At 36.9% G+C, this 27834-nt stretch overlaps 1 protein-coding gene across 1 annotated transcript in view; it reads right to left on the reverse strand.

The window, feature by feature from the left end:
- Positions 1 to 27834, reverse strand: part of LOC129242015 (uncharacterized) — a 79922-nt gene that overhangs the window by 24580 nt on the left and 27508 nt on the right. Inside the window, exon 4 of the mRNA XM_054878577.1 lies at positions 24975 to 25112. Coding sequence (XP_054734552.1) covers positions 24975 to 25112 — 138 coding nt within the window. The remainder of the gene's footprint in view (positions 1 to 24974; positions 25113 to 27834) is intronic.

Raw genomic sequence — 27834 nt, forward strand, 5'->3', positions numbered from 1 at the left:
ATATGCGAGCATGTAACTATGATCATTTACCACTTAAATCAGGCCAGTCTGCCGCACATTATTACAGAAGCTTAGCAAAGGCATAATTTACTGCCAACCGTTAACTACTTTGATTACAGGAGATAAGCGAGTATAGGTTTTTATGCACGCGCACTTGTGCCTATGGGGATTGTAATTTTGTTCCCATAGCGGTTTTATGTAATAATATGAAGAATTGATATATAAGTATATTATCATTTCTGTATATACCAAAATGCTCAGAATGATGAGAACGGTCGATTTGGCCATCTCTGTCCGACTGTACGGTCGTGTGCTAGACAACTCATGAATTGAAAAACTTAGTGGCATAAAGTGCAAATTGGGCCGAACCCTCATTCTTTAGGGAGACTCATTTAACGAATTTGAACAACCGACCATCAAAAATGTGTCTGAAATTCAGTTTATAGTCAGACATTTACTAAATATTTCTTTTTCGCTTGAATAGGGTTCATTGAAAACCCATATTTTCAGATGCAGCTCTTTTTTTTACCGGCGGTTATCTTATAACAAATAGAGTTATTATATATAGGGATCGCACAATCCGCACGTTGTTTTAAAGATGACTTTGCATTTACAGGAGTGACAGTTTCTTGAGTTTGATTGGATTGCCGTTACAGATTCGCCACAAACCGCAGAGGATGACATAGACGACATTAACAGAACTGCGATATGTGCAACTCACCGCAACTCAGGCATTACCTTTGATATTTTGCGCACTGTTTTCGAATGTTCTATAATCAGTCAATTAGCCGCTCAAAAATTGATGTTGGACGTCGTTAGAGTATTTTTGTGGAGTGCTGATACGAATAAATGTTACACCAACCACTCAGAGGTGACTCACAAGTTGTAACATCAAATGAGAGCAGCCAGCCATTGGTGGTTTAAGTGCCAAATTACGCAAAAAATTATGAAAATTCGGTTAATAAAATAGAATATCAGAAAGGGAGCCGAGGTTATTTGAATGCCGAATAGCCGAATTAAATTCCAAACATTAAATGGACTAACTACGCCTGAAAATGTATCATTGTTGATATATCAGCATCGATTTACTACAGAAAAATTACCATCAAAGTATACTAAGTTCTTCGTATAATTAATTTATGTGTCGGCACTGCTTCACATCTGTTCTAGCTGAATTCAACTACGAGTTCATATATTTGTTGCTAAATGTTTACCGATGCTATAAACGTATGTGGGTGCATAATAAGAAACATTATGTGTAGTAATTTATTGCCGTATGCTTGTAACTATTCAATTGATACTTGGCGAAACAAGTTAATGATAGCTCGTGGTAGGAAACGGATGTGAACTCGTTTCGCGGCAAATCAATTGCGAGATAGATGCGTAGCCGATAATTTAAGCACTTAGTTGTATTTACGTATGCAGATATTTGTATGTCCAGACATTTTTATATACAAGGTGAAGTCCCAGATAAACAAGAATGAGCTAAAATAGAAACGGCAGGAGCTTTGTTCTGATAACTTCGAGTTTATTTATTCAAAATAGGTCCCTCTGACCTTGATACACTGTTTTGCGCTTTTTGAAAGAGTCTTTCAGATCATTGACCGGAATACCCTTCAGGATATCGGTACCATTCTTTTGGATGGACTTTAGGGTCGCAAAACGTTTTCTTTTCATGGCCAAATGCAATTTTCCGAATAGGTAGAAGTCACAGGGAGCCATTTTAGGCAAATATGGTGATTAATTGATGGTTGAAATACGATTTCTCGTCAAAAAGTCAGTCTCAAGAGTGGATCGATGAGATGGTGCATTATCATGAGTAAGCGCCAGCTTCCTCCTTCGTGGCATTCAGGGCAAATTCGACGAATGCAAGGCAACAAACGCCTCAAAACGCCAAGATAGAAAATTGCATTGACGGTTTGGCCCGTTGGGATGAACTCCTTGTAAACCTTTCCCTTGGAATCGTGAAAAGAGGAGTATCAACTTGATTTTTGACATTTCCAAAAGCGATTTTTTGGATGGTGGCTCGTCTTGGGCCTTGCATTCGGCACTTTGACTCTTAGTTTCAGGTGGATGTTGAAAACACCAAGTTTCATCACCAGTTACAATGTTGTAAAGGAAGTTCTGGTCTTATCTCGTCCCTTTAATGAGGTCTTTCGAATGCTGAATACTGAGGAATGTTTGGTCCTCAGTTAATTCTTGTGAAATGCACACACCTTACGTAAGCCCAAATGATCAGTTAAAATACGATAAATCGATTCTATGAATTTGAACGTGAGTTCGGTTCATTTTTGATAAATTTATGAACAATTTTAAATGGAGTTTTTGGTTATTACTGATTTTGGGCTGATTTTCGCTGTTATTTATGTCCGCACAACCATCTCTGAAACGTATAAACCACTCAAATTCAAATGTTTCGGTAAATGTTTTACCGATTTTAAAACAAAATTTGATATGAGCTCTTTGCTCGAAACTCATTTTTGCACCGATGACACAAACATACCTGCACTGACACTTCAGACGCAATTACTTCGCTTTCACTAAACCGAATGTCACCAAGCTTTCACTGGAAGTCAGCTAGGGATGTAACTTCCAACGCACTAACTCATTAAAAATATGGTGCCATCAAAAACAGTTTTATGTTGACAGTCTTGTATATGTTGAACTTCACCTTGTATGTATGCTGCTATAATTTTTATGCTTGCTCCATCGACATAAAGGCTATGCATTACAGTTGTTAGTGCCGAAGTGCTTTATGCTTTAGTAGATACAAATATTGTGTTAACTTCTGTGTTGGAGTATCGGTTGTTTTCTAAGAGCTTGAGAATAATTCATGGTGAATAATTTCATGGTATTGCAGATAATTTTATCGCGCCCAAATCACGTAGCGATTATCGCGCCAATCAAAAAGAAGAATTTCATTGTATTTACTTTTTGAAAATGCTATCCGGCTTATGTCCACGGCGGCTACGAGTTACATGGCACATTCGATCAGTGCAGTATTTTACTACTTTTTCCAAATGTAGTCGATATTTAGCTGATTAATTTTTGAACAAAAAAGTAGTCTTGCTCATTTTTTGGCGAAATCTGATTATAAAAAGCCCTGAGAGAACTATCCTCGAGTTGAAGTGTAGATATCCAATCCAAATACAGCACATCACGATTGGCTGTAGTCGCAAACGACGCCAGTAGATAATTCGGCGTTTACGAAACCTTATTTGTTAAAATTGGCCTTCGAAATTATTGTGTGCAGAATCTTTGTATTGAGTTGGAGCTTAACTTTCACGTTGTTAATTTTCACGTAGTTACGTTGCTGTGATACTTTTAGATTGGTATACTTTACACTGTTTGTTCGTTAAAGCCGTGTGTTTGTTTTCTTTTTTCTTATGTCTTTGTTGTGCCCTTTGTTTACTTTGCTTTGCTGTCGATTTGTTTTTGTTTTGCAATATCCTTCTTTGTGTCCCATTTTGTGATCTTTTTCACAGCTATCATTTTTGTAAGTGCAATCACGTACGTGGTGCATGACTCCACAAAACCAATAATACGTTTTCGGCTTCTTTAATTCCTGCTCATTTGCAAGTAATTTGTTTACCTTCTCTTCTCCATCAAAGCTGTGTTCAATTTCAAGTTCATTATTCGTTTAGATTCTTTTGATAACGCGTCCAAATTAATTGTGTTGGCTTCTGTGTGCAATTTAGTGAACATTCGGGTTAGTATTCGATATATTGATTCGGCTTTAAGCTCCATTACGAATAGAGTGATCAATTTGGAGGCATCGGACTTTAGATTGAAATAAAACAACGCATAATCAAATATATTGGGTTATTTGTATTCCTAAGGATAATCCTAAGGCGGCCGCCGTAGCCGAATGGGTTGGTGCGTGATTACCATTCGGAATTCACAGATAGAACGTTGGTACGAATATCGGTGAAAACACCAAAATTAAGAAAAAAAACATTTTTCTAATGACAGTCGCCCCTCGGCAGGCAATGGCAAGCCTCCGAGTGTATTTCTGACATGAAAAAAGCTCCTCACAAAAATATCTGCCGTTCGTAGTCGGCTTGAAACTGTAGGTCCCTCCATTTGTGGAACAACATCAAGACGCACACCACAAATAGGAGGAGGAGCTCGGGCAAACACCCAAAAAGGGTGTACGCGCCAATTATATATATATGTATAATATATATATGACAGGGGCATTACGCTTCACACTTTTTTGAAAATTTTCGCTATAAGGGAATTATTTTTGGATAACGCCAATTTTTAACACCAAGAATAAGGTTAATATGTGTACTAAGTTTTCACTGAAATATAGTAGAAGGTTAGACGGCCGGACAGACGGACAGATATACCTGTAATTGACCTATCCTATTGTTCTGTGCTTTTTCATATACTTATATACATATGTATATGCCCATAATTATCTCGATTCCTCATGCTGTAACATAAAACCACTATGTGAGCAAAATTATAGTATCACGCACAAATGCGAGCAGGTATAAAAGTTATTCATAGTATTCCTAAAATTTATATTGTTGCCAACAGAGCAAAAATTTAAACGTTAACTGCGATAACACGCAGCTGACGTTGTCTTCGTTGCTGGTGAACTGTGACTGCTCGTCGACAGTGGTGGTAAAAGGTAAAAACTTGTAAAAGCGTAGTAACTTTTTGCCAACTGTCTGCTGCCGGGCGAAAGTACCATTTCTACCAAAACAGGCAAACACGCCTCAGGTTCGCAGCTAACTTTTATGATAATTGCGAGTGGCAAAAGTGATTTTGTTTACGAGTGTATTTGTGAGTTGCACTACGTGTTTCTACGTGAATGAATATATGTGAGTCTTGTAATTTTCTACAACAATAAACACTACCTACAATTTTGCTGTCAGAAAGGAGCAGAACATGGCTGTTATCACAATGTACTCGCATAAATGTTTGTGAAAAAGCATTTGCTCGCGGCAACACTTAACTTTTGCAAACATTTTTTATTGTTTATGTATACATACCAATGAATAGTAGGCACATGCCCATACTCAACTAAATGAACAGCAAATTGTTATTGTTATTACTACTGTAAACAATACAAAATTTTGGGGTGCACTTGGTCTACTTAAGCAAAGTAAGGGAGTGCTAAATTCGGTCTGGACCAAATTTTTTGCATGCGCGCCTGTTTTCGTAAAACTTAATTTTGACTATCTGTTAATTGTTTGTCCTATCAAGCGTACTTTGAGAAAGGCTGAAACGGATTGGGCCTTATCAGTGTGGTTTCAGGCCTGGTAAATCTACCATCGACCAGATTTTCACATTACGCCAAATCCTGGAGAAGACCTAAGAGATACAGATCGACACCCATCACCTTATCGTCGATTATAAAGCTGCATTCGACAGTACGACAAGGGATCCTCTGTATGTCACCATGTCTGAAATTGACATTCCCGCAAAGCTCATCCGGCTTTGCAGCATGACCATAACAAACACCTTCAGCACAGTGAGAATTGGCAAATATCTTTCATAGCCATTTGAAATAAAGTGGGGTGTCAGAGAAGGTGATTCGTTATCATGAGAAAAATTCTTCGCAAGATCTAGGTATGCGTGATTAATGCATATCAAATGAGTTGGAATTACGAGCTATACGATCATTCCGTCGACGTCGATGTAGTAAAGCCCATTAAAAGTCAGCGGCTACGCGACTATGTCACGTTGAGCGAATGGACAATAACGCTCTAGCAAAGAAGGTGCTCTTTTCGAAATGCACTGATGGAACTCGCAAAAAAGGATGTCCTCATCTACGCTGGAAAGACCAAGTCGATGACGACCTGACCGCTCCTGGTGTTTCTAACTGGCATCAACGTGCGTAATGCAGAGGCGATTGGCGCAACATTTTGATAGCGGCCAAGACCGACCCTCGGTTGTAGTTGCCAGCTATGTAAGTAAGTAAGTAAATTTTTGGAATTAACCAAACCCATAGCCCGTGAGTGTCATAACCTGTAACAGTAGACGGACAGACGGAAAATTTATTTATTAATTAATTCTTTCATCGAATAAAGTACAACTCAAATAAAATATATGGTAAGCAATATAGTGAGATACAAGTATATTAGTCACAATTTAAAAAGTGTATCTCCAGATTAAGCTGATGCTTTCCATTTCAATTCAACCGGGCTATTCGGGTCATGTTCTTCGATTTCGATGTAACTGCCATATGTTGCTCTCTGGTCAAAATAATGAGACACGTATTTTTTTGTTCGCCCGAAAAAATTTTTTTTCAAGAATTATCGGCAATTTTGTTTTTTGGCTCAAACTCGATTTTTTTTAATTATATAAGAAAAAATTTTTTTTAAATGCCCATAACTTAGTCAAAAATGAACCGATTTTAATAATTCTGGGTTCAAAATGATCGTAATTACTTACACGAGCGACTTCATGTAGAAACAATTCCAAAAAAGTAGTTGAAAATTTTTTATTTAGCAAAAAAGAAAAAAAATTGAAATTTTTTCGAAATTCAATATTTCAAAAAGTGTATTTTTTTTTTTTATAACTTTTTCCAAATCAAAAGGACATCTCAAACTTTAATAGAGCGGAATGCCTAGTAGCTAAAATGCGTTGTTTTTGAGTAATGAATTTTTGAGTAAAAAACCTGTTTCGCACTTTTTGTTTTTTGCAAAATAAAACATTTTCAACTTCTTTTTTGCAAATGTTTCTGCATGAAGTCGCTTGTGTAAGTAATTACGATTATTTTGAACCCAGAATCATTCAAATCGGCTAATTTTTGACTAAGTTATGAATAATTAAAAAAAATTTTCTTATATAGAATCTTTCCATTTCAATTCAAATGGGCTATTCGGGACATGTTCTTCGATTTCGATGTAACTCAAATATGTTACTCTCTAGTCAAAAAAATGAGACACGTATTTTTTTGTTCGCCCGAAAAAATTTTTTTTCAAGCTTTATCGGCAATTTTGTTTTTCGGCTCAAAATCGATTTTTTTTAATAATATAAGAAAATTTTTTTTTTAAATGCTCATAACTTACTCAAAAATGAACCGATTTTAATAATTTTGGGTTCAAAATGATCGTCATTACTTACACAAGCGATTTCATGCAGAAACAGTTGCGAAAAGGTAGTTGAAAATTTTTTATTTTGCAAAAAACAAAAAGTGCGAAACAGGTTTTTTACTCAAAAATTCATTACTCAAAAACAACGCATTTTAGCTACTAGGCATTCAGCTCTATTAAAGTTTGAGATGTCCTTTTGATTTGGAAAAAGTTATAAAAAAAAATACACTTTTTGAAATATTGAATTTCGAAAAAATTTCAATTTTTTTTCTTTTTTTCTAAATAAAAAATTTTCAACTACTTTTTTGGAATTGTTTCTACATGAAGTCGCTCGTGTAAGTAATTACGATCATTTTGAACCCAGAATTATTAAAATCGGTTCATTTTTGACTAAGTTATGGGCATTTTAAAAAAATTTTTTCTTATATAATTAAAAAAAATCGAGTTTGAGCCGAAAAACAAAATTGCCGATAACTCTTGAAAAAAATTTTTTTCGGGCGAAGAAAAAATTACGTGTCTCATTATTTTGACTAGAGAGCAACATATTTGAGTTACATCGAAATCGAAGAACATGTCCCGAATAGCCCGGTTGAATTGAAATGGAAAGCATCAGCTTCGACTTGAAAGTCTCTCGTGAGGGTGGTAGTGCCCAACTTATTAATAATCGAAACCAAGCGCAACTTGCGGCTACTGAAGGATAAGTGCTGGCATTCATTAGCATTAAAAGTTAAGGAGGTATCATCAGACTAAGTTTCCAATCTTGTTAAATCTTCTGGAAGTCTTAGTCTCTCAGCTGTGTCCTCTATACGACTGTAAATCTTCAAGTCATCTGCATCTTCAGACAACGCGATTAACAAAATCGTCTGGAATATCATTAAGAAAGATTAAGAACAATAGTGGCCCGAGATGGCTACCTTGAGATACACCTGAGGTAATTTTGATGGCATCAGATTTGATATATTTTATACGGACGAATGGAGTTCTATCTGTTGGATGTGTTCAACAGAACTCAATAATATTTATGTCAAATCTTGACCTAATATGACTTCTTTCTTTAGGTATTTTCCCTGCGAAGCCAACGTATGAACATTAGGTTTGAGATTTTTAGTAACTTTTTACTAAACTGTTCAAAACAGTTGGTGCAATGTATTGAAATTAAAGCACCACTTATCGCTAGCTGCAACTTTGCTCCATCGATCTTCATCTTTAGAGACAATCAAAGAGTCGACCCGTTATTTTTGGTTACTTCAATGTCCCTGCTTCAATGTCTAGAGCAAGTGACAGTTGAAAGGTGAAATGCCTTAAAGATATAATGGGTGAAGTATGGCATCCCATTGGAGCAGCTCCAAAAGATTCCTTTATGACTTATAAAACATATGACCGAGGATTGCCAGAAATATCACTTTGTCATGTTATTTGCCATTATGAAGTTATTTGTCGGTAATATTTCATAGTGATGGTTTCCTTAGACTGAAGTAGCTCAGTATCCTATTCAGTATTTTCCTACTGTAATGGTCTCCTTTTGTGTTCTCTAGAGCTGGTCTCAAAATCTTTAGTTTTAAAATGCTGGAATCAGTGCTCGCATGTTTTTGTTGATGGAGTTTACTTCACATAACAATCGATTTATCAGTTGCAGTTCCTTCAACGCTTTTAGCTTTGTTGGCACCAAGGTTGGCATTGGTAGAGTACAAAGACAAATTTTTTTCGCCGACTTCATTTGAGTAATTTCGATCCCAAAGACGCCCCATGCTATGTAAGACTATCTCTGAAATACCATAAGTCGTTAAAATAACAGAAATTGTGGAGTCCATCGAGCATAGAAGCACTTTTTCGATTCGCCAGGAGCTAAGCATTGCACAAAAAGTCAATTGAAATCAGTTGAGTAAAGCGGTAAATAAAACAAATACAATTTGTAGGTGCCACACGAGTTAGCTCAAAAAACAACTTTCCTTCTGGTGTTGACTTCGTGAAGAAATGTCACTTGAGGCAATGGTCGTAGCCGAATCATGATGAGCCGGTGTGCTTGGTGCAATGGCGGGGAATTATCCGATATGAGCTGCTCCACTATGGCCAAATTGCTAACTCCATCTGGTACTGTCAATAATTAGACCGTCTGAAGAAATAAATCGCTCAAAAGTTGCAACCTTTGACTAATTGGAGAGAAATTCTGTTTCACCAATACAACGCTAGGCCACACACATAAATGGCTGACTCGCCGGAAGCTTCAACAGTTTAGTTGAGAGGCTCTTATGTATACACTTTATACTTCACGCACTAAGATATTAACACCAGCCCTTGTTTATGGTTAAAAACTCACCTCAAGAGAAGCTGTTGTGAACAGCCTTTAGATAAGAAAAGTTGTAACAAATCTTTTGGTTTTTGTTTAAATTTTCTTAGTCCGATGCTTACCATCTCATAATGTTCTTTTAATGATTATCCGCTGGATATTAGCTTTACTCAACTGTGATTAATCTGTCTTCGAGCTTATTCTCTTGGATTCAATAAGCTCTGACAAACTTTGTTACCTTCGAGTCCATTCACCAGTGCATCAGCTCTATTTCTTCACTTGGTTTCTAGGCAAACCAAAGCTGACATAATTATGCCATTTATAAATATACTTTGCTACCTGTCTCTCTCTTATAATGATTGCAGATAAAGCTTGTGCATAATTAATTATTTGTTACAACATTTGTTGAAGCTTTTACTAAGTCCTATTTAATTGGCAAAACAAGGTGGGGCGTTTGCTCGTAAGCCTATAAATTTAGTTGTTCGGGTTGTTGTCCCTCTTTGTAGCGGAAAAGCTCCTATTAGCGTTAATGGAATGGAGGTATTTAAAATTCCGCCGGTAAGCTACATACAAACGAGCATATATTAAGCACGTGCAGGCTTAAAGAATGGAAATGTGTACTAGGTGGCTAAAAAGTCTTGCGGTTCGATAAGAGAAGGGCTACTAAACAATATTTTTTTGTTATTTTTTACACTCCTCATACGCACGTATGTGAAGTTTGATTTGAATCTGTCAATTCATTTTTCATTTACTTTCTATAATGAAAAAAATCAAGTATCGTGCAATGATTTATTTTTGGAAGGTTTAAAAGCAAAGAAAATTTATTAACGAGTGTTGAACGTATATAAGGACTTTTCGCCATCAATTATTATAGTAGAAAATGGGTGGCTGAATTTAAAAGTGTTTGAACAAGCCTTCAAAAAGATCTATGTCAAGGATGTCCAAAAACAGCTACAATACCAGAAATCGTTGAAGGAATGAAGGATATCGTATTGAAAAATCATCGAGTGGCTGAAAGAGATGTAGTAAAAGAACTAGGCATCTGGCAAGGCACTGTAAGCAATATTTGGACTGAAGTATTTCGTTTCAGAAAGCTGTGTGATCAATAAGGGCCACATTCGCTAACAATGGAACAAAAACACATCCGAATGTGATTTTTTTCCGGCAACATTTCGAGAGTTTTTGAAAGGATAAAGTAAATTTTGTGCGTCGATTCATCATTATGGATGAGACTTGTGCCTATCACTATGATCATAAATCAAAACAAGAAGCTAAGGAGTGGTGTGAATCTGGTTCTTCGGCTCCGAAACGAGTTCGTGTCCGGAAATCGGCCAAGAAGGTGTAAGCATCAATTTTTTGGGATGCGAAATGGATTTTATTTATGGATTACTTGCAAACTGGTAAAACAATAAATTCTGAACATTATTGTAACCTTTCAGACCAGTGAAAAAAAATTCGTGAAAAAAGACCCACTTGTAAAAGGAAAAAATTAGTTTTCTTTAGGACAATTTACCGTGTCACAAGAGCATTCTGGCAATAGCTAATATTCGCATAGTCGGAGCATTTACCGTATTTGGCCCCCAGCGACTTCCATCCTAAAAAAACTCATGCGTGCAAAGCGTTTTTCATCAATTGATGAGGTCATAACAGCTGTGGAAGCGTATTTTGTAGCTCTTCTAGATTCTCACTTCATGGACGGAATTCATAAATTGGAATCTCGTTGCAACAAGTATGTTGATGCACAGGGAGACTGTACTGCATATTAAAGTGTATTTCAAACCGTAAAATTGTGTCCTTTTTATCCAACCGCAAAACTTATAGAACAACCTAGTATGCATATGAAGGTGTGTTTGCTTAGCATATGCCACTGCTAGCACGCGGAATCGCCTTCACACACAACTGAACTTGTTATTTTTTGTCGAAATACTGACTAAATTAGCTGAAAGTGAGCAGAATACATTTTTCAATTTAAGCGATGACAGATTTTGGCCATTAAAATCTCATTAACTGCTTTTTTTGCTGCTAAATTTTAAAACGCTCACATGTGTATGTGTCACGTGCTTTGAACAGAAAAAAATAGGCTAATAGATATATAAAAATATTTGTATGACTGCAAGCAAGTATGCAAATGAAAAAGGGTATACGAAATTAGTTCTTCATTTTATTTATTTTTTATACGAAATGGGTAGAAGAAATAAAATGATCCGCTAAAAGTTGCGCAATAAAACTTCTAAATTTGTAAATTTTTGCTAGAAAAGATAATCCCTTTCACATGCTGAATATGACATTCATATGTTGTTAAAAATTCCTATGTATATATGTGCAATTGCGCGCCAATCGCCAGTTCATTTTGTGCATTAACTGCTTTTCATCGTTGCTGCCAGCATTTGCAGTTCATTAATGGGGTAGAAAACTTCGTAAACAATCCTTTTTTAAGTATCAGCTCAGAAACATAAATGAAATTCGTTTTTGATTACAATTGTTTGCCTCACTGCGCTCATACCACACGTAGACCCCGACATGGCAAACAGCTTCTTTGACAGTATACACTCCGCTCCGAACTCATCACTGTTTCATATTTCATTCCTGCTTCCTTTGGGCGGATGAGCATAATTAGATGTTAATTTGTTGCCGCCGAATCAACCGTTGGCATGGCTGGCACACAAACAGTAACCTACTTAGGCACACGTACAGTGGCTCACAGGATATTTCGACCAGCACCTATTAAAGACTTGAATCATCAATAAAAATTAAAGTGTGAAAGATATTAAAATTATTTAAGCGCAGTGTATTAGCAAATTGCTTACAATAAATATTTATGTATTTCTTTTTTTAAACTGTCTCAATAATTTTCAACAATTAAAATAGTAAAATAAAAAGTAACTAGAAATAAATGCGCAACTTATTTTAACCAGGCTGTAGGTTTCAATTTTTATACAAGTGTAAAGACACAAACAAGAAGGTCAATATTTAATGTGACCGTTTTTTTAGTCAACAACCATTTTTACTCTCCCCGGCATTGATTCGATCAGCTTTTGCATCACATGCGTAGTAATTTTGGCCAATTCCCCAACCAGATTCCTTTAAGTTCGATTTTGTTGGATATTTTCTGCTTTCGGATCCGAATTTGGATATTTTCTGCTTTTTATTTAAAATGCACCAATTTTCGATCACACTCAAATCGGGAAACTGCGACGGTGGTTGCATAAAATGTGTATAGTTCTAAATTAGATCTTGTATGCACAATGCCTAACGCCCCGAATCTCCGTAATTTCAAACTAATTGGGGGGGACTAAAAATTTCAAAAAATCATTTTTTTTTATAATTCGATTTAGCCGGCTGCACGCACCAAAAAATGCGTCGTTATCTTGCTCATGCGTCGCTACCTTGCTTGAACTGCAAGCGAAAGCGCGGAACGAACGACAAAGAGGCACAATCGGCCCCCGCGTTCGGCAACGTTCGACATCTGGCTCTCCTACTTGAGTAAGCATATATATGTATATAAATTCACATATTTGTATTTGCATATGCCTTCTGAGAATAGGGCGATGAGAGGAAAAGTAGGAAATGAAAGGGAGTGTTTCGAGTGTAATGTGTCTTGAAAAAGTCAAATTGATGATGTTGCCTCTTAGTGTTGTTGACTTATTAACGTCTGATGCACAATCGAAATTGAAGATATCTTTCATGAATTTGATAAATGTTTCGTCATTTTCCACGTTTGTGTAAATGTAACTTGATCAATTCCATTGCGATTCCATTTACCTCCTTCTCTATATCCATACAAAATAGCTATGAAACAAATAAAATTAAATTTTCTTTTGAAAAATGCAACCGTTACATCAGTATTTTCTTATGACGTTGTCACGTTAAACTATCGTCAGTAAACCGACTTTACAGACAACCTATTTTTTTCGATATTTCGAAAGTATAGTGTCTTAAGAATATACTGTGGAATTTTCATGCGGAAATTCCCAATATTATAATTTCTACATCCCATTAACTAGGTAGAGAGCGGTTCGCGTGCTCCTGTCCCTCAAACTTTAAACTCATTTATCTGGAAACCACTTTTTTCAGCCTCGTGTGGTAAAAAAAAAAAATTCAACCCAATAACATCAATGGGTACCGACCGTACTAGAATCATATTGTTATATCAATTATTTCGAATCTTTTTTTATTAAAAAACTGAAAAAGAACCCGAGTTTTAGAGTGTAAAATTTAAAACTGCGCCATTTTGTAAATTTCTTTCCTTATATTTTATAGTAAGGGACATAGCTACAGTCATACTGTTTAATATTAAATATAATAATATTTTATTTGTGTTTCAGATAAATAGAAGAGCTAAAATGGACAACACCGTCCAGGACCAATTTTTTGGGAGGGTCAACTTCAGCAAGATTTTTTAAATTATTAAAATTAAAAAAAATATATATATATTTTTTTTCATTTTTGCATGTAAAAGAAGTTATTTTTTTTATGGTAAAAAAATTCTTGAAAATACCTTAAATTATCGAGCTCTAGACCACCGGGACCCCTTAATACCTTAACCTTTGTGTTTGGTTTTGGCCTCAAAATGTTTGTCATAATGTTTTTTATATTAGTTGCCACATGAGGCTTCATCTGGGTGAAAAATATTAAATTTAGACTACTCGGAGCATATGACTGCATTACAAAGTGCTGAGTCCTTATCCAATCGCTCCTTGGCTAACTTTAAGCCCCACTTCTCATTTCTAGCGAATATATGTAGTGAATGTGCGCGATTTTCTGCCATCAAAATCATGCTCTCACAGCATGCGCTGTATAAGTTTTGACTGCCGTAATTCGCTTAACTCTGCTCACACTTCACTGCCAATTTTTGTAGCTGATAGTCGACCAGGGTTTTCGAAAGAATGTAGCGCTTTTCCATTGAATTCAAACTTTTGTTGGGGTCATTTCTCTCAATATTTCGTGAGTTCTATTTCCATTATGAGTTCTATTTTTGCTACGATTATAATGGCTAAAGCACAAAAACAGAAATAATTATTGAATCGCTTCAAAGAGTTTGGTAGAAATTATTTTTGAAATGTGCAATTATTTTTGAAAATGTATTAAAAAATTAATTAAGTAGACGATAATTCTAACACTATACTAATAAACTGCCTTTAAATAATTTTGATATCTTTCATAACTTAATTTTTATTGGTGGTTAAAGTTTTTGATTGGCGCTGGCTGAAGTAACCTGTGAGCCACTGTATGTATATATTCGCGCGCCCCATCCGACGTCAGCTGTCGTGACTATCATTTGCAGCGCAATGAACAGCGCGAATAATAACAACATATTCAGAAGTTACTGTGCAGCATATGTTCGTCTTCATAATTAACTTTTGCTTTAGAAATATCCCTCTTAATCGGGGAAGAGTCGAGAGCTGCGCTCAGCATATCAATTTAAAACTTTGTCCTGCAAATGACTGCATTTATTACTACATCTATGTGAATAGCACGCAAATAAGTAGTATTTTTGTGCTTCTATTAGTTTTTCTACAAATGATTTAAGTTGATTACAAGTGTAGAAAAGTTTTAATTTAGTTTTGACTACTTGCTTGTTTGGGTGAAAAATACAAAGGAAATTACAATTATTTTTAATATTGGCCTATTGGTTTGGGTGCTATAAAGGTAATTCAAATTTAATAAAAATGAAGCGTCTTTAAATAGGTGCGCTTCAACTTTTTTCCGATAGGGAGGGCGAACGACGCAATATTTTTTATTTTTTGCTTGTCATTTGTAAACTTCATTAAAATACATTTCATCATGGAACGCTACACACTTGAGCAACGATTGCAAATCGTGCAAATTTTTTATGAAAATAATCGTTCTGTTGCTCCTACTTTAAGAGCATTACGGCCATTTTACGGTCCATCAGTGATGAAGCTCACTTTTGGCTCAATGGCTTTGTCAACAAGCAAAATATGCGTTACTGGGCAGAAAGCAATCCACACGTGATTCATGAGGCACCGTTGCATCCCGAAAAAATCACTGTTTGGTGCGGTTTACACGCCGGCGGCGTAATTGGCCCATATTTTTTCGTTGACGAGAACGATCGCCACGTTACTGTGAATGGAAATCGATACCGCGACATGATAAACGATTATTTTTGGCCGCAATTGAATGGCATGGACTTAGACGACATGTGGTTTCAACAGGACGGGGCCACAAGCCACACAGCACACGCTACAATTGATTTGTTGAAAGTAAGTTCGATGAGCGCATTATTTCCAGAAATGGACCGGTCGAATAGCCGCCGCGCTCGTGTGATTTGACGTCTCTAGACTATTTTCTTTGGGGTTATGTGAAGTCATTGGTCTACAATAACAAGCCGGCGACGATTTGTGAGCTCAGAGCCAATATTGAACGCGAAATTGCTGGAATTTCGGCCGATTTATGCAAAAGAGTGGTCGAAAATTGGGTTCAACGATTGGACTTCGTAAAACGTGCACGCGGTGGTCATGTAAAGGAAATCGAATTTCATACTTAAATGTATATGTTCAAACTCGATAATAAAAAAAAAGTTAGTTAAAAAAGTCAAACCGTTTGTGTTTTATTCAAAAAAAAAAAAGTTGAAGCGCTCTTACTGAAAAACGCTTTAGTTATTAATTGGTTTTTATTGATTTGTAAAATCAGTTTTGAAGAGTGTTATAACTCTCATGGTTGAGTAGCAAGAGATAATATTTTATTGCTAAGAACTTATAACAAACTTGTAACTAAGAACTAAGAACAAGTATATATTATATGTCGGGTTATGCCCTCTCTCCAGAGAGTTGCAGGTTCAAAAGCATGTTTACGGGATGCGAATAAATAGTAAAGTCTTACTATAAATAAATTATTTTCATTTAGATGTTGGCATGATATACGGCACCCTGTGTGTGAGAAATGAACGGAAGTCTATTTTCATTACGTAGCCCTACGCATTCCAATATCTACAGAATGTGACATATTTAAAATGTGCGCCGTCATTTTGCACAGTGATGCGGATCTAAGAATTAAAATTTTCAATCATTTCTCCTGCATAGATCCATTGACCAAGGTCATGACGTTTGTGAAGACAATTCCGGCGGACTGCGATTGTCACCCAGCGCAGCAATGTCGTTGCCAAACGTTCGCTCAGAAAATTTGCTTGATTAAGACTTATTAGAGCGCAAATATGTCAATAACGAAATTGCATGTCCAGAGCGCCAATAAGAGCATCTTTCGAATTCGCTGTGACGTCAGGATGCGAAAGTATACAAACAAAGAAAGAGGAAGAATAGGCGAATTTAAAGTAAAAAGTTTACGGGACGGTATGCCTCGGACTGAGCTTGGCCTTGCGAAAATTAAAAAAAAAATTCAAATTCAAAATTCAAATTTTTTGCAACTTAATCCTTGAGTATGTAATTTTTATGATGGTGGGGTATTTTAAATATTGGGTATAGGAATAAGTTTCCGCCCTCGTAAAAGAGGTGTCGCTGCTGATACTATTTTTGTGTTCGCTCTGGTAATATACTAGTGATTTGAATGTTTGCAGGGTGGCCCATCTTTTAAGTCGGTATGTAAACGCTGAAAAACTTTGTCATTTAACCGATCAACTTTAACTTTTCGATACTCCAATTCAGTATAATTTCAACCATGGGTCGCTTTACACCGAAACAATGCGCTAAAATAGTGACGCTACACATCGAAAATAATCCTTCAATGCGCGTATCGCAAAAAAGTATCGCGGTAAACAGGCACCGTCTGACAATACTATTCGTCGAATTTATGACACATTTTTTTGAGCACGGGACAGTAGAAGATCGTCAACATGCCGTTCCTTAACGACCAAGACGTTCCAATGAACTTGTTGAAGCAGTGAAGGAGAGCGTTGCCAAGGAGCCAACAGTGTCGTATCGTCGTCGCGTTCAGCATTTTGGCGTCAGTGAAACCACAATGCGGTGCATTTTAAAGGATGATTTAAATTTGCTTCTGTATAAAGTGCAATTGACACAAAGAATATTGCCGACAGACCATTCGAGTCGCTTGGAATACGGCCAAGCAGTCGCTCGAATAGTTCAACCCAATTTTTGGAAACACGTTCCAATGACTGACGAGACACATTTTAATCTCTCTGGCGGCGTGAATAAAGAAAATTGCCGCATTTGGGGAACTGAGAATCCACACGAGATCCATGAAACGCCATTGCATGATCGGAAAGTACAGTGTAATGCGATATCCGGAAATGATATCTACATTTTCACTGATATCCAAGCAGCGATAAAATCCCTCACAAAACAGTCGACAACCTCCAAGGTAGCCATGAAATGCCGCACATCTCTTAACGAGATGGCTGAGTCATTTCACCTTAAGGTAACATGGGTTCCTGGCCATCGCGACATTGAGGGTAACTGTAGAGCCGATGAACTAGCGAGACTCGGCACTAAATTGTCTGATGAGTACATATATAATGACATAGGGATACCCTTACAAACATGTAAGCTACTCATCAGTGAAGAAATTGTAAAGAAAGCAAACGAAAGATGACGTAATAAAGCCACCTGCAAAATCGCCCGTCAACTGTGGCCGACTCTAAATGCTAAACGCACAGAATCTCTGCTAAGCCAAAATAAACACAGTCTTAGCACATTGATCTCAGTCATAACGGGGTACTGCCTAATAGGTAGACACTCCCAAAGGATGGGTGTGCAAGCACATGACTTCTGTAGAAGTTGTCTAGATGAGGACGAGGAAGAGACAATCGCACTTACTGTGCCACTGTCCTGCTCTATCCAGAAGCAGGTTTAATATTCTGGGTAGACAATTTTTTAATGAGTTGGAAGATCTCAGTTCTACAGAAATCAGAGATATTTTAAAATTTTTGAAAAGCACACACTGGTTTTAGGAGAGATAGGGACAAGCTCCCCACGCAGCATCACAATGGGCTATGAGCCTGAGAGCGTCCCCCAGGACAACCGCTTCAACCTAACCTAACCTATGATCGGAAAGTAACTGGTTGGTCCGGCATTTGCGCCATATTTTTACCGAAAAAACGAAACGGTCGATGGAAACCGATATCGATGGATGTTGGCTCATTATGTCTGCCCACAAGGGCGTGAGAAAGGCTTAGACCGTTACTGGTTTCAACAAGACGGTGCGCCATGCCACACTGCGAATGAAGCAATTGAATTTCTGCAATGAAAATTCCCAAGGCGTCTAGTGTCAAAAAGAGGCGACATCGACTGGCTCCCCAGATCAGCTGACTTAACCCCCATAGACTTATTTTTGTGGGGTTATCGTCAAAAATGTCTACGTTCGTCTTGAAAGAACAGCTTTTACGGGAGGTCATGCTTATTGAGTTAAGAGTGTCGCTACTTCCGCATCGAACGTTCGGTATTCGCAGACTTAAAAAAATGCTCGCCGGTAAGAAATTTCGCTCGAATGAAGAGGTTATCGCTTAAACTGAGGCCTTTTTTGTGGCAAAAGATAAATCATTCTACAAAAGCGATATTGCAATCTTAGAGCGGCGCTGGAATAATTGCGTTGTTCTTCATGGAAATGACGTTGAGCAATAAAGCTAATTTTGAACAAAAAGAAACGTATTTTTTTTTTTAAGTTTTGGTACTTTTAAGCTCGTGTGTTATTAGTACATATAAAGTTTCTATGCCTCTACTGACAATCCTTTTATGATTTTATAATTTAAAAACCATGTATACGAGAGAAAGGTTTCAAATTTCTTTATTTGAATTTTAAATTGAAGACTTGATTAAAAGCTGTTGATTGCCATAATTTTCACTAGACAACTAATCAAATTACAGAACCCAATTTTGCTGATTGTTTGGCCAAACTTGTTATAATTATGAAGGAAATGTTAAACTTCTAAGCTACCTACTAACACATATGCAAACATGTACTTGTTTGTATGTAGAGATTAAAAGCAAATCTGTGCTAAGCATTGAAATCAAATTTGCTATCCAAAATTTGCAAGGCAAACAATGCATAAATGTGTCTGATGACAACTCATTAAAGAGCTTAGCAATTCAAAACTGATTGTCAAAATTGGCAAACTTATAGTAAATGATTATAGGGCTGCCTGACAACAATACCCATTGTTGAGTGATTCATTATAAATGCGAAGGGAATTTCTTCCTTCAACTCGAACTGTAAATTTTATAATTATTAGTTGTCACATGCGAAAATGGCATTTCCATTGTCCATACGAATATGTATATCGCTTAAATATGAAATGGCAAAATTGCACATTCCACTTGGCGACATTTGCAAAGGAAGCACTGCGCTCACTTACAAATGTGAATTAAGGTATTTGTAGTTTGCCTTGTGCATGTTGTAGTTATGTACTGCATATAATTAAATGCAAATGTATATGCCTTCATGTGCAGATACTTGTAAAAAAGCGGGGGTGTGCTTATGCGCATGTATGTGCATAAGTGATTATATTCAATATTAATAAAAAGTACACTCCCATCTGGTGCGCGCACAGTTTCGGCTTCTAACTACGCTAAAAATATAATATGTGATGGCAATCGTTTTTATACATACATACATACGTACTCGTATGTGCATTTATTTGTATTTATGTAATTATTGAAATCATACATATATGAGCTTGTCTATATGTACAAAAGCTTCCATAGGTGTAGTCTTCTACATGGATAGCCTTAAGTTTCACTGCAGTTTGAAGTAATGACATAACTGCACCCACCCATATACATCAAACTTTACTGGGTGGTGCACGGTGGGTTATCTTGGGCCTTAAAACCGTTTGTAGGCATAAAACTGATGCACAAGACAGACAGGATAATTAATTTCCATAAATGTAGGCTATATAAGATGCACAGTTTGTGAAATAAGTGTTTTGACATCTACTAATCTCGTGACATTCAGTCAAATTGCGTAAGAAAATATGCATTTTATGGTTTTCTTTCAATCTTTGGTTTTATTCAATTAATATAACTAACTCATGAACCAATAGTAGAGAATACTACTAGAGAGAACTACTGGCGCTTTGTTAAACTCGGCCGTGGAGGTACAAACTACGTGTATGATATCGTTACAAGTGATGAGTCTTGCAAGGAAGAAGCAGTCAACAGTATGCGTGTTTTAAGACGAGCTGGTGAGCTTAATCGAACCACAGTTGTTCGCAGAAGAAGCTTCTTAAAGAATTTCGTTACCTGTTTTTTCAGAAAATCTGGTCACGTCGCAACTGCACTACCAGAGAAACTACAAACAGTCAATTCTGAGTGGTATGCAACCATTTCTTAGCGAGAAGAGCTCAGAGAATTAAGATGAAACATCTTTCAGCAAGGCAATGCAAGCTCTCACATATAACCTCACACAAGAGAGCTTATGTTTTTGAGCACTCAAAATATCAAATTAATGAGTCATCTGCCTTTCAGCTCTGATTTGGCAACTAATGATTTGTGATTTCTTTTTGTTCCCGAATACTAAAAATAAAATGTGAAGTCTATTGAAGAAGCTATTGAAGCCTTTAAATAACTCGTTTTGGAGGTATCCACTTCTGAGTGGCAAAAATGCTTTGAAAATTGGTTCCAGGGAATGTGGAAGTTCTTTACTTCTATGGATAATATTTTGAAAAAGAATGAATTTATTTTCATGACTATTTTAGTATATTTTCATTATTTGTCGCAAAGGCAATCCACGTAGAACAGGTATGAAATTAAATTATTTTTGTGATTTTTGTTTAATTATTTCTTAAAAATACTTGTGGATATTGATATAAACAAATGTTGTGTGAGAAACAAAATGGTTAATTTGTATGAAAAACTGGAAAGTAAAGGGTTTTCCAATAACAGGTGTTACATGTGAATGGATTGCGCTATCGAGTGATGAGTAACGATTTTTTATGGCCGAAATTGGATGGTATTGATCTCGACAAAGTTTATTTTCAACGAGACGGCGCTACGTGCCCCGTGCAACGAAACCATTGATCTTTTACGGGAAAAGTTTCCGGGCCGTATTACCTCTCGAAGAGGTGATCACAAACGGCCACAGAGATTTTGTGATTTAACACCTTGTGACTTTTTTCAATGGGGTCACATGAAAGAGAAGGTCTACGCCAACAGCCCAGGGTAGATGCAAGACTTCAAAGATGGAATTCGTGAGGCTATCGAGGACATTGGGTAGCCACTTTGCAATTCGGTTATAGAAAATTTCATGGAAAGGATATTGTCCTGTTAGCGTGGTCGAGGTGGTCATGTGCCTGATGTTATTTTCCACTATTAACGGCATACCTTCCTCTTTGTAATGAAATAAACATCCGATCACTTATATTAAAAAATTGCATTTTTCTTTGAATATCAATATAACACCTCTTTTTAAAAAACCCTATAAATTTGGTGTAAAGCAACGTAAAAAATAAAAAAATAAATAATTGGCGCGTACACTTCTGTTAGGTGTTTGTCCGAGCTCCTCCACCTATTTGTGGTGTGCGTCTTGATGTTGTTCCACAAATGGAGGGACCTACAGTTTCAAGCCGACTCCGAACGGCAGATATTTTTATGAGGAGCTTTTCATGGCAGAAATACACTCGGATGCACTCGGAGGCAATGGCAAAGCCTGCCGAGGGGCGACCGCTATTAGAAAAATGTTTTTATTAATTTTGCTTTCACCGAGATTCGAACCAACGACCTCTCTGTGAATCCCGAGTGGTAATCACGCACCAAAGCTTTGCTCTGAAGTTTTTTCTCATTAAAAATGGGAAGATTTTATATTTGTTTCTGAGGGATTCAGTAAGTTCTGTGTTTTTTATTTAACGAGTGCGGGCTAGATTAGTCGACCTGCTGTTAAAGTACGTTCACTTAAGCATTAATTACCAATAAATCAACAAAATTAATCTACCCGTTCACATATGGCAGATTAACTGCAAAATTGACAATCAGCTCTCAAGACTGTTTTGAAAGGTTTTCTTCAAAGTAATTGCTTTGATTGAATATTTTGGAGTTCATGGTTTGTGTAATAACAAACAGTTCCAGGAAATCCACAAACGACGTTTTCTGAGGTTTCAGAAAAGTATGGCAGCAATACGCATTCGATATTATATTTTATAATAAGAGGACAAAGCGTTTATGGATACCTAAAAAAACCTAACTATTAAAATTATGTCTAAAAACCTGTTTTCCTTGCCGGCATCCATTTTATTTAGTTTTTTTTCTACGTTTTCCTTTACACGCGAAAAATTAATGATCTTTTACACAGAGAACACAGGGTTGTATGTCAAAAAGTATGACTATTATCTAGTGTTATTTTATAATCTCAGATTTTGGGAGAGAAATTGTGTATGGGAAATCTGTCTTTATAATTACGGATTGTGAGTTAAGCACGAAAAAGTACATCATCTTCCGATATCTGAACGTATTATTAGTCGCTATTTTACCCTTCTAATCTGCTTGTGAAAATAGGGGCTTCTATGCTTAGATTTGTTTCCTTAAGTCTGGCTTCAGATGTTTTAGTAGCAAACACCAATATTTCTTGGAATCAAGTAAAGAATGACGCACTGCTTTGAAGGGGATTGTATGAGTCTTCATTACGTTTCAAGTTAATCATTAGTGATTTAAAGGTCTTGTCTCTGTCTCTAAGGAAGACTAATTTGGAAGAAGCGAACTCGATCATACTTACCAGCTTCACCGCCATGTCAGTTGCATAAATGTCGACACGGCAGTTGTTACGAAATTTGTAAGCCTCTCTTAATGAGAGTTGCTGGAATAAATTAATTTAAATATTTAAAAAATGCATCCTTTAGTGAAGTTTTTAGACCCACCACTGCCCGTGTACATAAATGAAGTGTATTTAAAGGAGGGCAACTTCAAACACTCCTAACCTATTGACGTTGGTGTAACCATACAACTGCATTGCATAGGAAGTTCCACTCAAATTGAAGATAAGTCAACAGTTGCCGCCAGAGCTATACAAACAAACTCCCACACTGCTGTTTACATACATATACGCATAGATGGCGTAGCGTACCCGACAAATATTACTTCGCTAATGCTAATGGCAAGTCCCAAACATAAATATCAGATGCATACATCCAGTACCATATATCAAAGCAATCTACTTATATATAAACATACGCTTCGGGAAATGGGTACTTGCATATGAGTAGTTATGTGTGTATTCTCGCATTCGAAACTTCAAGCAAGCGTAGCCAAGTCAAAGCAAATATACAACAAACTTCTTGCATCCTTTGCTTTGGTTGCATCTGCCGCAGCTTCTTCGCTTCCTCTTTCTTAGGGCGAGTCATGAGGATGTGTTAGTAATATTAGCGTAATTTGTATATTAGTTGTGGCAACAGCTGTGCGCCAATGGTAGTTGTGCAGCGTGCAACTTACTATGTATAGATATAAAGCTAAATACACACCAGGCAACCGTTGCAGCAACTCGGCCATGTTGAAGCAACCGTTGCCTCGTGTGTAGCTGTGTTGCCAAGTGATTTTCGTGTTGCTGCAACCGTTGCCTGAAATATCAAATAAATTTGATTTTTGGGATAGGTTGCTGCAACCGTTGCTTCGTGTGTATCATTGTTGACTGCTTTTACTCGTTCAGTTCGTTGAACACAAGCAAAGAAGAAGGTTCGTGCGGAGTAAAATAAAGTGAAAAAGGAAAACATGGCAATTGAAAATAATGAAAATTATGTTAATTTTATTAACAAATATAAAAATTTGAGAGAGCTGTGGGATATACATAAGTAGTGAAAAATATAAAAATAAAAATTTTAGAAAAAAAGCATACGAACAATTAAAAAATGAATACAATAAAATTGATAAAAATTTCAAGTCCGCAAAAGCGTTTCCTGTTGCAAGATACCGCAAAGTTATTGCCAGTCTAATTTCTGCTGATACTGCCTCTCTCATTATGGTATCTTGTTTCGTTATTTTGGCCTTTACGAAGTCCAACATTTTCTAAACAGGGCTTCATTTGTATAGTCCGCTGGCTCATTTTCCTTCAGTTCTTTCAGCAGCCTCTCGTTCGAAAATTAGATTTTTTAAAAGCCAATTTTTGGACCAGCTTATTTTTCTCTTCTTTTGTTGCATCTCTTCTTCCTCATTTTCGTACAAAAGTTCGTCAATTATAATATGAGAAGTAATTTTACGCATTTCGTCGATCATTTAAAAAATTTAATTTTACGTATCTTCCGCTTGTACCTTTCCTGCACCACAGTTATACACAATACTGAGATTGAAGCAACAGTTGCAACGTGTTTCTTAAACAAAGGCAACACGTTGCTGCAACCGTTGCTTCAACGGTTGCCTGGTGTGTATTTAGCTTAATGCTTATTCGCACTTGAGGATATGTTGTACTATAGGCATGCATATAATGAGTACATACATACATATGTATGTATGCTTGCATCTCAGTTGTTCGTACCTATTTCCTAGTCATCAAAGTAAGCCATATTTTTGGTGTATAAATTTCAAAAGCAGGCAGTTAAACGAAATTGTTTCGCGTCTCACGAGCAGTTAGTTTCGCGCTTTTGACGTTGAATTGCTAATATTTTTATGGATGTTAGTGAGCTCTAGCTTTACTGCAGCTGTTAACTTTCAAACTATCTATGCATGTAAGCAAGTATACGTATACATATAAGTGTAGTGTACATTTATACGAGTATTTGTACGAACCCGCAACCGTTTGTATGTGTCCAAACATGCCCGCAAACTCATCATCGCTAGACTGGTAAATACGATCTGAACTTATATAAAATGCATCGTCACTGTAGTACTGCTGCAGTAAACTGCTGGTCTCATCGTCGATGGTGTCTACAAAAAAGTATGATGGGCATAAAGTGAGTGCGCATTAATGATTATGATAATGGCTCGTGTGATGGTGATGATAATGGTGATGTGGGAAATTGAGATGAGGGTAGAGTGGATGTGGAGAGTGGAGGTATTAGTGGATGTTTGGAGCTTTTATGATGTGATTCTAATCTGAATAAAAAATTTGATTTGATGTTTAAATTAAATAAATAGTAAAAGATATATCTTGAATTCAATTTAAAGCAAATTAAATTTAATTTTAATAAACGTAATAATAATTTAAAATAATACTTAAAATAAAATCAAAAGATATTAACATAAATATATTGTGACCGCATCGTAAAGTGAATTGTTGATTTGTAAAAAGAAGTTCTTAATGAGAGCAAATCAAGCAGCTCAGTAGAAAATATAAAGAGAAAGGGAAATAAATGATTATAATAATGATGCGAGGCTCTTAAGTTCAGGTGATAGCTGCAATTAGTGGTGCCATACCTTAGCTCTAACCGTAACCACTGCAATCAGCTGTTCTGATCAAACATACGGGCATCACTGTAAACGAATGTAGATTCCGCACCACGACGTCACAGCCATAACGTAGCAGTACCTATGTATCTATCAAATTTTGCTTTCCCCCATAGTCGTAAGCAGCTGTGCAATACTTGACATTTGTTTTGATATTTGCGATAAAAATTTAGGTATAAGAAATTAACGACGAAAAATTAATGGACTGCATTGAAAGTTATCCTTGTTTTCATAACAAAATGCAAATGTTTTCATTGATTATACTTTAACATCAGCTGTTTAAGGTTACAACTACGACACCACTTATTGCAATTTTATAGGGAAATTATAATTGAGTAACATAAATCTTGTACACTCTATCCCGTCGGAGCTTTTACTTCGAAGTCAAGCGGGTGAGCTTTTGAAGCTGCTCAGGTGCCGATCTATTTGACACGATTGCATTGCGTCACATCATCAGCACCTAAATGAATTTCTATTATTCGACCAAGTTTCCAGTAAGTAAGTGGTTAACTACTAATACATGTCGCCAATCAGAACGTTTTACGTTTGCCGCTGCCATTTTCTTTTTTCGGAGGATGGACAAATATTACGCGCACTGTCTGTGCCAGAACTGTTGATGGATTTGTCGCAATCACTGGTAATGCTGCAAGAGATTAGCTCACTGATAATGCTTAAAGAGATTAGCCGGAATATCTAATACTTCTGCCAATGCTTCAAGATATTAGCCGAAATATCTAGTACTTCTTGTTCTGGTAATTCGAGAAGCAGAGCGCCGATGAGAAAGCCCCTGGTACGAAATCATATTTGTATTCAGAATCACGAGAATAAGCACACGCGTATTAAAGCACGCTTCATTGTGGGTACCAATGCCTGCAGCTGGGAATATGATTTAGCCAGTATTCGATACCAAATGATGTTTGTCCGATTTCATATGGAGAATTTGATGTAATTATTTACCAGTGAGCGCAATGATTAGAGAGAGTTGGTTGACTCTGCATGCTATGCTAAACGGTCAGATCTTCCTGCAATGAGGTCTTTGCATTATCTCTGTACTAGTCGCGACAAGAACGACGTCTGCTAACAAATAGCATAAAGACATCTAAGAACTTCATCGATGAAAGATCGATATCCCATGTATATGTATGGTTCAATTTTGCCTTCCAGACGAAAATTGCCAAATATGTCTTTGCTTTAGTGCTGATCCGATTTGTTAATATACGCAGTGTGAAGGGTACACATAGAATATCTTTTGCCAACAAGTGCTACTTTGGACTAAGTAGGCAATTGAGTAATAGGAGGCCTTCCTCTTTCCCACCCACCAGATGGTACCCCATCGAATACTTTCAGATCCGGAGCGTTTGTATCCATTCGGGCGACATGAACAAGCCAACGTAGCCGCTGGACTTTCATTCGCCGCCCGATGTCTCTACCGCCGTAAATCTCATAGAACTCATTATTCCAACTCCTACGATACTTACCGTCGCCTATGTGCAAAGGCCCAAAACTCTTCCGCAGAACCTTTTTGCTTCAGACACTCTATGGGACCCTTGATCGGGTGTTGTCATCTTCGAAGTTTCTAAGCCACACAATACGACAGTCATGATGAGATACTTATACAGTATTAGTTTATTGCGACAGAGCTTTACTACGAAATTGCCTACTTAGTTCAATGTAGCAGAGAGATTCTCCGTTGGATGTCCAGGCTGACATTACTATCGGTATTAGTGTTGGTTCCTGAACAAACGAACCAAGTTACAACTTCAAAATCAATGCTGTCAACAGTGACGTAGGTGCCGACAAGCGGGTGCGCCAACTGTTTGTTTGTTTTGGAAATAATTTCCTTATGCTCAAAGCATATTGGCGTTACCGGTTGGCAGTCTACGTTACCGACTCTGCTTTATATTGTCAGTTCGGCATTGCCACTCCAGCAAACCTTCCTGTACATGCATGTAAAATGTTTATGCAGATAAAGCAATAACAACAACCTTTTATTGATGACACTAGCTACTTTGCCTTGACCTCTATATAGAACCTTGGCCGTGATTTTTTGAAGATTAATCCCGCGGTAATTGACACAGATTGCAGGATCACCCTTCCTAGAGATTCGGCAGAGCACACTTGTATTCCAAAGCATGCTTTCAATCGACCATATTTTGCTTAGCAGCTGATGTATGCACCTCTTCCTCCAGAATTTTGTCCCAAA

This window comes from Anastrepha obliqua, chromosome 3 (genome assembly GCF_027943255.1).
Source record: "Anastrepha obliqua isolate idAnaObli1 chromosome 3, idAnaObli1_1.0, whole genome shotgun sequence".
Taxonomy (NCBI): domain Eukaryota; kingdom Metazoa; phylum Arthropoda; class Insecta; order Diptera; family Tephritidae; genus Anastrepha; species Anastrepha obliqua.